Consider the following 12,370-nt stretch of genomic DNA (forward strand, 5'->3'; position numbering starts at 1 on the left):
ATTAACGAACGCAATACTTTTCCAATGAGTGCTGCTCCAGGTGATTTTATGAGGCCGGGGACTAATGTTTTCAGATGTCCTTCATGGCACTAGAAGTCAAGATGAGTGGAACGATGCTGGACATTTAACAGGAAGAGGATTTATTTATTACAATATACTCGTCAATCCCTCTGACAGTGTGACAATGTGGAGAAACTTTCAAACATCTGCCACTGCCAGGGATGAATGGCAAAACCACAGGCATTAGAGGCTATTATTCTGTAAGTAGCGGCTATTGTACATGGTGAATTATTTACCTTGATACTGATCACTTGTAATGCAGTGTTCCACAGACAGATGGCTCAGGTCAAAAGCATCAAACAAAAACAACACACGCCTGGTGTGTTTCGCTGCATTTCTTTTTGTACTTGGCCAGCTGTACATACAGAACACAATCTAGCAACCAATAACAGAATGTGCAATCAAACTTTGCTGAATTCCAGATAGAAATAAGGAAGAATCAGATTTCAACTTGCCGACACAGGTCATTTTGGTTAGTCGAGATACTATGCTGACATTAAGCTCATGCCAAGAATGGGACACCCAGCATCTTCAAGAAGACATCAGGAATCTGAAGTGATATGATAAGAGACTACAACTTCTATTTCTTTGGCTCTGGTGACTCCATTTCCTGTATCTAAATGCAGTGAGGAACTGAAGAGTTCAGATGCAAAAGCCTCTAAATGCCATTTTAAATTTTCTTCTAAAATGACCATTTTTATCAAGCTTGTATATTTAAGTTCAGTAATTTCACTTAAATGACAATTAATAGGTTATATTCATTGCCATTAAAGTGAAATTACTGAACTTAAATATACAGGCTTGATAAAAATGGTCATTTTAGAAGAAAATTTTAAATGGCATTTAGAGGCTTTTGCATCTGAACTCTTCAACTCATCTCTAGAAAGCAAACAGAGCTTGAATTGAAACTGTCCATTCTGGCTTAATTCGTTAGACACACCACATGGCCTAGGGTGTAAATTACAATTTTGGCAACTTGTAACTTTTTTTGTTGTTGATAAAAATAATACATTTTATCCACCAAGGACACATTAAATTGATCAAAATTGACAATAAAGGCATTTATAATGTTACATTTATCAAAGAATCCTGATGTATCACTGTTTTCACAAAGCAGCTGTTTCCAACATTTATACAAAATTCTAAATAGCAACAGTTGACTTCTATAATACATATTTTCAGAGCGAAGACAAGAGCTTAATCCTGTAACACAAAATGTCATAATCCCAAACTAAAAAAATAGAACTGAACTACAATTATGTAACTAAGCCTCAAGTGTGAAATTAACATTTAGATCATATGTTGGTGATGAGTTAAACAATGTGTATCCCACCTATATCAGTCACTTTAGCTCTTTATTCAAATCTTTATGACTCTATGGGGACCCAATAGGAAGACAGTAAGCTTTTTTTGCACATTGCATCAACACCCGACCATCAAAGACTGAGTCGGAAGGTCTGAAGTTCGCATGTGAACTTTTACTCATCTCCCTCCAGCCTTGCATCTCTCATCTCCTTGTCGAACACTAATCCTTTTGATTCGAATCTGCCGTCCCTCATACATACAAGGAATTCAGATGTGGAAGCTGGTTTGTATTACTGTCAGTTGGACTTCTGGCCTTGCCAAAGAGTCAAAGATAACAGCTCACTCACTCCTTTACGAGCCTGTCAGAGTGCCAGATATGAGTGTTTGGTATTCCTGGCATGGAATGTCAAGTAGATCCAACATATTTTTCCAGAACAATACAGTAAGATTAGATGAACAGCACTTGATTTAAAATGATCTCCCTGCAGTTAAATACTATAATACGTTTGCCACATTAAATTATTGCGCTGTAATAAAATGTTTATCAGGTAATAATATGTACTTTGCATTTAAATTAAATAATTTTCAAGCAAATCAAACATTTAATGTGACTGACTAAATGAAATCAATGAATGTAATTTTTCAGCATGTGTTGTTTGTTTTTATTTATTAAAACTGCATTAACTAATAACAATTTTCAGAATAAAAACAAGTGCCTACACTGAAAAAAGTGAACAAGGCATGTCATTACTCTAAAGAAATTTTTATACTTGATGTAACACAAAACAATTAATTTTCTATCTAGCCATCAGTTTAATGTAAAATTTTTCGTTGATTTAAATTAAAAGTAAGTATTGTTAGTGTAAAGTAAATGGATTTCTTTAAATTAAAGTAAAAATATTGGTTTCCGTTGTCACGTGACTTCTGACGTCATCCGTGCCGTGGTGGTGCGTGAGACGTTCAGCTTTCCGCCATCTTGTTAAACCGCATGGAAGAACTCAGCGTGGGAAAACGGGAAGCAAGAAAATTGGTAAGTAATTTTAAACATATGTTTGGGCGTGTTATAAACATAATATATCAGGGCTTGACATTAACACCCGCCATTCGCGTGTGGGTTTCAGCTGTGGTGTGTAACAAAGTAATGTTACTCCCTCTATCATTTTGGTGGGTTGAGTCTTCTCAAAAGGCATCTCTTATACGATAATCGCGTTGCGCATTAGAACAAACACACGCGATTCTTTTGAGTTTATGAATGCAATTTCTAATAATCAAAAGTTGTTCAGATTAGTCATCGCGTAAGATTAGTTCAGAGCGCGCGCGTGAAATCTGCACTCAAACCAGAGATGTACGTGAGATGTAATTAGCCTACATCATAAATTCATTAAGTTAATCATACAGTGATTGACAGGTTTTGTTCTATTTCAGCAGCGAATAGTTTCTAACCCGTTCATCTTCGCAACACAAATGAACATATTTTTGATTAAATTTGAGAGCTGTCTCACTACCACATTGGCTTCCTAAGGGACTGGCTCTTGACGGCCCAGAAAGTCAATGAAGAAAATGTTTAAATATCCCAGGTGACTACGGTGGCTCAACTATAAGTTTATCAAGCGACGAGAATACTTTTTGTGCGAAAAAACAAACAAAAATAACGACTTTATTCGACTATTCCTTTTCTTCCTTGTTGGCCTGAAACGAGACTTCCTTAGATTTCCACGACGCATGCGCGAGAATTGCGATCTCCTTCAACTACTTCATTTCAGTTCTCGCGCAATTTAATTTAGTTTAATTTAATTTAGTAAGTTTGGTAGTGACATATCGCTCAAAAGTAATTGTTATCATTTACACATCGGCCTGTGTGACTTTCTACCACAGAATACAAAAGAATGTATTTTGAAGAAGGAGTAGTTCACTTTAAAAAAAAGTTTTGCTGATAATTTCCTCACCCCCATGTCATCCAAGATGTCCATGTCTTTCTTTCTTCAGTCAAAAAGAAATTAAGGTTTTTGATGAAAACATTCCAGGATTTTTCTCCATATAATGGACTTCAATAAACCCCAAATGGTTCAAAATTCAAGTTTCAATTTTCTGTTCTGTGATACGCGTTCGTGACGTCACGTAAAACACAATTATGTTGAAACGAACGTGCATCACAGAACAGAGCAAGGCGAGCATTTGTGCTTATAAAACTTATTATTTTTTAAATGCCCGATTGTTTTGCTAGATAAGACCCTTATTCATCGTCTGGTGTCGTTTAAAGCCCTTTGAACAGTTTGCACTGAAACTGTCATTTGGACCTTGAACCGTTTGGTTCCCAATGAAGTCCATTATATGGAGAAAATCCTGTAATGTTTTCATCAAAAACCTTAATTTCTTTTCGACTGAAGAAAGAAAGACATGGACATCTTGGATGACATGGGGGTGAGTAAATTATCAGCAAAAGGTTTTTTTTTAAGTGGACTAATCCTTTAAGAGCCCCCCATTCACTTGCATTGGTTTTGTGTCCATACAATAACAGTGAATGGGGGCTGTGCTGTTCTGTCACCAACGCTGTTCAAAATTCTGCAGAGTACAGTAATTCATACTGGTTTGAAATGACAAGAGAAATTTAAACGATGACAGAATTTTTATTTTGAATTACTTAGGGATGGGCAACGATTAATCGCGATTAATTGTTAGCAAAATAAAAGTTTGTGTTTACATAATATATGTGTATGTAGTGTGTATAATTAATTTGTATATATAAATACACACACACACACACATGCATGTATATATTTAAGAAATATTTGCATGTATATACTTTATATATATTTATACATAATTAATATTATATATAAATATAAATATTTGACATGTTAATAACACATTTTTCTTAAATATATACATGCATGTGTGGGTATTTATATATACAAATTAATTATACACACTACACACACATATATTATGTAAACACAAACTTTTATTTTGCTAACGATTAATCGCGATAAATCGTTGCCCATCCCTTGAATTACTCCTTTAATAGGGGTTGGTTCACCCCAAAATGCATTTTGAACACTGTTGAGTGGATTGATAAATGCCTCTGATTGGCCATTGTGGTACTGCACTCAACAAATATGTCTGTGATTGTCTACAATGGTCAGCAACTGGGAGCCTTTGAAAGTGTTTAAAAGCATTTTCAAAGCTAAAGAGAGTGTAAAAGTACATCGTCACCCAAAAATGAAAATTGTCATCACTTACTCTACTCTTGTAATAAACCCTACAAATTTTATTGAAGATATTTTAATTAAAGTTAACAACAGATGTTTGGGCTCTACATTGACCTTAGTAGTACAGCTAACTAAATTTTGGGGCTGGGGTTTTTTTTCTTCTTCCACAGTCCCTCAATTGCTCTCTGTTTTTGTATGTTTTTAGGATGACCAGAGGGAGGAAGCGGAGAGAGAATTTGAAAAGACCACTATGGCATTTTTTGTGATCCGTGAAAGTGATGCTCTTAGTCGTGTGCTGGACATTTCCATTGCCATTGAAGGTGTGGAAGTACTGAAGGAGTTGCCCACTGTTGCCTGTGCCTGTGCCATGATGTTTGGACTCGTTTATGCACTGAACCTAAAATATCCTGAAGGACTCAAATATACTTTTTTGAGGCCTTTCAGATAATAATCATGGACATAGAGAGTAAGCAGATGAGCCGAAGGGTGCAGAACCTCTCTTCAAAGCTGCAGGGGTAAATTTGTTTCCTTTGACCCAGCTACAATTTTCTGCTGAAGTTTGATGTTTACATTGTTAGACATTGTGTATGAGGATACTGTACACGTAAAAGAAAAAGTTATGACAAAATAAATTGTCAAAAGTTTGATGCTTGAAGTCATTTTTCTTAAATGATAAAATTACACATTCTGAAAGTAAATACATTTCTTTATAATACATTAATATTTTAAATTGTATTTTTTTGGATATTTGGTTAGATATGTAAAGTACAATAATTAAGTCAATACAACTTAAGAAAACATTAAGACAAAGTATAATTTGATATTTCATTCAACTTAAAAACTTTATTTGATTCAAAGATTAATTTTTACTTTAGCTAAGTAATGGATGGTTAATTCTCTTCAAAGTAAAAATTTTAAGTTGATAGAAAGTAAATCAATTAGATGTAACCAGTTGACGCAATTTTTTTACTTTGATCTAATGAGACACTTTTTTCAGTGTATCAGGAGCCCAAGCACAGTAAATTTGGTCAAGTAACATAAATAGTCTCTTATGGGACAATTAACCACTTTTATGTAGGTAAATATTATGTAATATGTAAATATTATTATTATTATTAATAATAATAATAATAAGAAGAACTTATGTGTAATATAATTTTTTTATATTACTGATCAATCTGACTACATTTTGTCAACCTGAATAATAACACTAATGCTTTTGAAAGTCAAAACCAAATTGGTCCCAAATGACTTTCACTTATGTTATGCCATGGCATCATGACTTTTGCGTAAACATACACGCCACTTTCAAGTCAAGTGGCGTGTTATCTATACGCATTTTGAGCTATCCACATGAGAACAGTCTGCCTCAAATAACATGATTAAAGAGCCCCTATCATAGCATTTAAAATGTTCCTATTTTTGTTTTAGGAGTTCCCAAAAACAGTTTAACATGCATGCAAGGATAAAAAACACTTTATTTGTCTTATAATATGCATTTATTTATAACTGATTTGCTCACCCACTCCCAACACACACACACACGCACACACACATATATTCCCTCCTCGCGCCCTGACGCTACAAAACCATTCAAAACCCATAAAAGCAACAATTATTAATAATACTTACAGGTTGTGATTCGAAGGAGGAAGCTGATCCATATACACTGGGTAAGTAAGTTACTGAGCCCTCCTTCAGGAACAACCGCTTACGAATCCACATTTGAATTCATTTATGTTTTTGAACTATTCGTCAATAAAATGATGAGAACACAATTGGGCTATACTGTTGTGGTATCGTTGCAAATATGAACTCTAACCACCGATTCTTCACATGCTCGTCCCTGGTAAATGAAAAAAAAGTGGCTGAACTATCTTTGCATTGTAGAACACAGCGTCTTCTGTAGACTTCACAAATTAACACTTCTGTCTGCGCGCGCAGTAACTGGGCGCGGCCAATCTGTCTCTACGTCACGATGTAACAGCTAATGACTCGTTTCAAAAACAATTCATTTCATAGACTCAGAGTCGACTCTCACTTTTGAAAGACAATATCTTTATATACGGTGCACTTTCAGATATAAATATTTGCAGGATGTTTTCATTTCCTTAGAGCTATATTCCACACCATATGAACAGTAATTTTCAAAAATCCATGATAGGGGCTCTTTAACTAACTGTATTTTTCTATGTACATTTCTGAAATGCACTTTCTGTAAAGCTGTTTTGAAACAATAAGTGAAAAGCACTATACACATTTGATTTGATTTGAAATCAATTTATGGTCAAAATACATTCTTTATGTTCTACAGAAGATAAAAAAAAAAGTCGTACAGGTTTGGAGAGACTAAATGTTTGGGCTAAATGTTGACCTAATTTTTGTTTTGGGGTGAACTACCCCTTTAAGGGAACCTCTACACTTTTTGACTATTTACAGTGTGGCTACTAAAAGAGCAAAGTATGTCACGAAGCATTTGAGGGCTTTCACAATGGATCCATTTGATTAGAGGGACAGTGTTGCCAAAACTGACCTCTGCACTCACTTTTTGCCTAGACATGTCGGAGGCCCAAGCGGTCAGTCCACCAGTTGCATTTGAACAATAGATAAAAGGTACTGGACATAGTAACGTGCAATCCTGAGCGGGAGAGCGGCCTTCGTTTGTATCTCCATGTTTAATTAGTGGAATCTGAGTATGATAGGGCACAATGGTGGCTTTGTGGCCCGACTAAGGCAGGGAGGCTGCCAGACAGAATTAAGATGTGGCCCACAGCCAACGCGGCTCCATGTGCTCGCAGTCCACTGAGGGAGGCCAAAAAACAGAGCCGCCACCATCCCATTTCAAATAGTGCTCCTTCATAGCCACCCTGATAAACTCATTGATAGCCGGAGAAAGACAATGCTACCCTGGCCAAATGCTTGCAACCCAATCCCTCATTCACATCACTGCTGAATGCAAGTAAAAAAAGTACAGAGGGACAAAGAGAAGTTAACCCTTTTAGAAAATCAACCAGCACAATCAGAAGAAAGTAGCAGTCCATCATTGCGTTTGTTTGCGAGCATACATTTGGGTCCAGTAGAGAAAGGAGAGTTATGTGATGCTATGCGCGCTGAGGCAACCTGTTTGCTCACGATTTTCCACTGGTGCAATGCTACCAATTATGAAAACATCCAGTCCAATTACACTCTACTGCCATCTGTCCTTCTAATGTAAATCACAGAGAGTGAATGGGCATTCAAAATAGGACAAAACACCCGAACAGGGGCAGGGCGCGAAAGGGGGTGGGGGGGGGGGGACTCGGGCATTCTGGGAAGCCTCAAACAGATTAGTCACACAGAATTAATCTAGACTGGAGAACAATGATTGCCGGGCTTCTGGCAAACCCCAGCTGTCGTTCCATAAAAGAAAAGCGAAATAAGATTTAGGGCTCTGGGTGTCTACGAGACTTGGGCTGGAGAAGTGGCCCGTACTCGCGACCAGCCGGAGGGGGGTGTGGAGGGTGATGCCCTAGACTCTCTTCATCAGAGGTTGTGTATGTCGTTCATTAGCTGAGGCCATGTTCTTCAAGGAGAGAAGCACACTTTGCTTTTGTTTGCGAGGCTGGAATTCAAATTGATCGCATGTGTTTTGGTATGCAATTGTTTGTACACGGCATTCAAAACTTTTGGAACCGGATCAAAAGAAAATCTCATATTAGTGATTAGTGTAATTCGAAAACATCAAATTAAATTCCTCCAGGGTTTCAATATGGCTCAGACGCAGCAGCTTTATGTAATTGAGATCTAATTACTCACTTGCATTCTCCTCTCCCGTCTGCAGTAGGTTCACATGTACCATCATTTTGGCATTTTTCCGAACATTCCAGGCCTGGAAACACAGAAACAGGGTAATACATTTCTATTGAGTGTTTCATGATTTGATATCATCTTGATCTATATATATATATATATATATATATATATATATATTAAATTGATAATAATATTTATTAAATTTTCTTCATTTGTCAGTTTTGGTTCCAAACTGTGCAAAAGTGACTTAGACACTGGGTAGAATCCAAAAAGAAAGTGTGAATCCTAACACCTTAAAGTGATGTTTGTGGACAGAGGGACTGGACAGCAGCTGTTCTGGGGGAATGTACTATGGCAAGCAGCTTTAACATTTATTAATTAAGACCTAAAAAAAAACAATATCTATTTTTTGGTACTTGTACATATTGCATCCTATGGCTTATTTTTCAGTTATCCGAAAGTGATTATATCTTCCTATTACTTATTTTTAATTACTTTTAAACAATCCAACAGTGAGTCAGTGACTAATATCATTTTTATTACACTAACTATCCATTAGATCCTATAAGAATTTTTCCAGTAGTAGGTTCAGTTGCCAAGTCATCCTATTTATATAGTATTAGTTAAATTGCTTTGTATTTTTTTATATGCATTAGGATAGTGACAAAGATCAATTGAATAAATATTAGTAGGCTGTGTAATGAATATGTAGGCTACTTGTTAGCAACTGAATTGATACTTGTCATAACTATAGCCTAAGCATGGAAGAAATGGTTAACAATGAAATTGAAAAGGATGCTCACTAATAACTTTTTTAATAACTTTTTTTTAAAGTATTTTAATAATAAGTAAGCCACTAACATAGCCTACATATTCTAGTTAGTAGCAGAGAATACAAACGGCTTGCCATAAATACACGTTAGGTAGCATCTAACTGCAAAACTGTTGAAACTTTACTCAAACTGCGCTAGATCAATATTTGCACCGAATAGTTACTGCTTAGGCTATAAACCGCCATGCGGAGCGATAGATATTCAAAAACAGCTCAGTTCAAATCCATATCATAATAACGAGTGACGTGCGAAAAATACAATATCCAGAGTTTACTAAAATAGTAATATGAAGCTACTTGCGGTACAGCTAAACTAGTTGCAACTTAACAGTCCAAAATATTTTGAAAACACGTTTAATTTGTGATACAGTTACAGGTAACAAAGTTAAACTTTAGTCTACAGAATATCAAACGACTTATCATGCTCTGTGGTTTGAAATAAGTAACTTAGGCTGCGTGCAGACATCAGTGCGCAACAAGTGACTTCTTCTCGAACAAGCTGTTTTATTTTACAATAAATGTCAGAAATTAACTTAGGCTATTGATTAGTAATCATATTAATCCTATTGTTGGATCGTGCAGAAATTGTTTCGTGTCTGATAACGAAGAAACTTAGAAAGCATCTTCCAATGAAACGTAGCCTACCTTGCGTCAAAGTAATGAGTGATATCAGAAGAATTAGTCTCACGAGGAAAAGATGCATTCCTTCTTATGGATAGTTGTGGGATTCCACGCAGGCTTAACATATATCCAACATTGGTCTGTTCAAAAAAGGAAATAAATCACGTAAGTATAAAGAATAGATCCAAAAATGGCACTTGTGGCTCGTCCTCGCGAACTCCGGTGCTGCTCGTGCAGTCTCAGCTGAGTGAATGATCATGTATTCAAGGCTTCATTCTTCTGCTCTCATCCAGAGTCTCCTTCCGCCACACCACTTCACGAGCTGGAGCCCTAGCTATTCATTTACTTGACAAACTTTCTGAAATGGCAGTGGGAAAAACACGCCCACCCTTTTAACTCGGTTGGGGATTTCAAAACATGTAAGCGGGAAAATCTCAGCACCAAATTTTTAGTGAGTTGATCGATGTTGTTGTTTAAATTACAGTAAGATTTTAGTTACCATCAAAATGTAACTAATCAAATATCGACTTTTTAAATTGAATCTAAAGTCTACACTGCACCTATGGGGGAACCAATGCAATTTATTTAAAATATATAAATAAAGTGTGATAATGTATTTGAAGAGTTAGGCTATTTATTATTATTATCATTATGGGAGTTTGTGTGATCCATATAGGCTACACTTTTGTGTGCTTGCTGTTTTATTGATGAGAATATTACTTTTAGTACGGAAACTCTTGCTGTAGCCTAACATATTATCCATATCTTATAGAAACAGATTTTTCTCAATTTGATTTGATGATGGTTATTGATGAAGTGGAAATAGTTCCATAGGCTACTTTATTATGCAACATGCTGTCACTGAGGTTTGGGGTTTTGACACCATACGTTTTTATTTTTTTGATTTAGTTCTGAGCCAGTCTTTTATATTTAGGGCCTACATTTATTCATTTACCAGATGCTTTTATCCAAAGCAACTTACAAATGAGAACAATAGAAGCTAAACTAACAGTAGGACAATATGTAAGTGCTATAAACCCTCTCAGAAGAGAAGAGAAGAGAAGAGAAGAGAAGAGAAGAGAAGAGAAGAGAAGAGAAGAGAAGAGAAAGTGTTAGTAGTACTGAATCACGTGCTTCCGAAAAAGATTCAGTTTCTTGAAAGTGGCTACTGACTCAGAAGCTCTGGTTGAGTTAGGCAGATCATTCCCATGGGAACAGTCATGGTAAAGGTCAGAGAAAGAGATTTTGTGCCTCTTTGAGATGGTACCACAAGACGACATTCGCCAACAGAGTTCAGAAAGGTATCAGCCAATGCGGTCAAAAAAATAAGCAAGGACAATGGCTTCATTTACAACGTTTACAATTTTGGGGCAAAAATTCTAGTGTTATATTCCATCCAATATCTCTCCAATTTAGGAACTAGAGCCTCTGTGGACACTAGTTGGCCTTTAGTATTCAACCAGGTGACTGTTGTTAAACAGAGAAGCAGAGAGTTGTACAGTAATTGATGTCGTCAGTAACATTGAATTAACATAAATGCATGACGTGCTGTTTTATATGCTCAAGTTAAAATGCCTCTGAAAAACCATGGTTCAAATATTGCCCCTAAATTAATAAATATAAATAAAAAGTTTGTTTTTGGCACTGGCCAATATTATAAGCATTAAAATAACAAGTCTCAAAAGGGAAAAGGTCCTAATTTCATTAAGAGGTGAGAAGGCTAGTCAGGCGCTAATTGCATCTCTGTGGATTTATAAAAATAGGCTGCTGCTATCTTTTTTTTTTTTTCCTTTCTTTCTTTCTTTCTTTTTTTTTTTTTTAAACAACTGTGCAATGAAAATCCGGAACATGCAGTAATGAATCACAACACAAAGTTTTTTTTCACTTTCTCACTTTCTCTAAACACAAATGGAAAGTCCCTGTGCACTATAGTTGTGAACCACAGGAGGAATATTTTTAAAGTGACAAGGGGAGAGAAATTGGACATGCTTTGCAGTTATGCTCCAATGTCCTTTTAGTAAGCCTGCTCAAGACCACATACATTATTGAGCACATCTGAGTGAACTAAATTTTAACCCTAACGTGGTTCTTCCAAAGAGAAATACCGGAGAATGAATGTATTGTTGTTAAAGGGGTAGATGGACCAATAAAATAAAATAAAAATACTGAATGGGGAAAATTAATGTTGCCTGGCTGTTTGCTCTTGAATGCTCACGTGCATTAAATGGAACTAATTTTGATAAATTGTTTCAGTATTTCTAAATAGGCTTCTAAGTTTCAATCCCAGAAGCCGATCCATCTCTCAGATTTAAGCGAAAATATCTTAATTTATGTCCCAAATATGAACGAAAGTATTACAGGGTTAACAACATGAGGGTGAGTAATTACTGAACGAATTTTCATTTTGGGGTGAACTAACCCTTTAAGTAGATATAAGATGTAGAACCAAGATAGCCACTTACTGGCTTGTCTTTAAAGTGGACTTTCATTGTGTAAGGTGCGGTGAAGGCTTTTCAGTGTAAGTAATCATCATTCTTACGAGAAAGCATCT

The 12,370-nt window shown here is 36.0% G+C and overlaps 1 protein-coding gene across 1 annotated transcript in view; it reads right to left on the reverse strand.

The window, feature by feature from the left end:
• notch1b (notch receptor 1b) overlaps positions 1-10,152 on the reverse strand; it is a 59,335-nt gene extending 49,183 nt beyond the window's left edge. Inside the window, exons 1-2 of the mRNA XM_039661785.2 lie at positions 9,844-10,152; positions 8,370-8,442 (exon numbers count right to left, since the gene is read on the reverse strand). Of these exons, the coding sequence (XP_039517719.2) occupies positions 8,370-8,442; positions 9,844-9,901 (131 nt within the window). The 5' untranslated portion in view covers positions 9,902-10,152. The remainder of the gene's footprint in view (positions 1-8,369; positions 8,443-9,843) is intronic.
• Between the last annotated feature and the right edge of the window lie 2,218 nt (positions 10,153-12,370).

This window comes from Pimephales promelas, chromosome 4 (genome assembly GCF_988280905.1).
Source record: "Pimephales promelas chromosome 4, fPimPro1.hap1.1, whole genome shotgun sequence".
NCBI classification, from domain to species: Eukaryota; Metazoa; Chordata; class Actinopteri; order Cypriniformes; family Leuciscidae; genus Pimephales; species Pimephales promelas.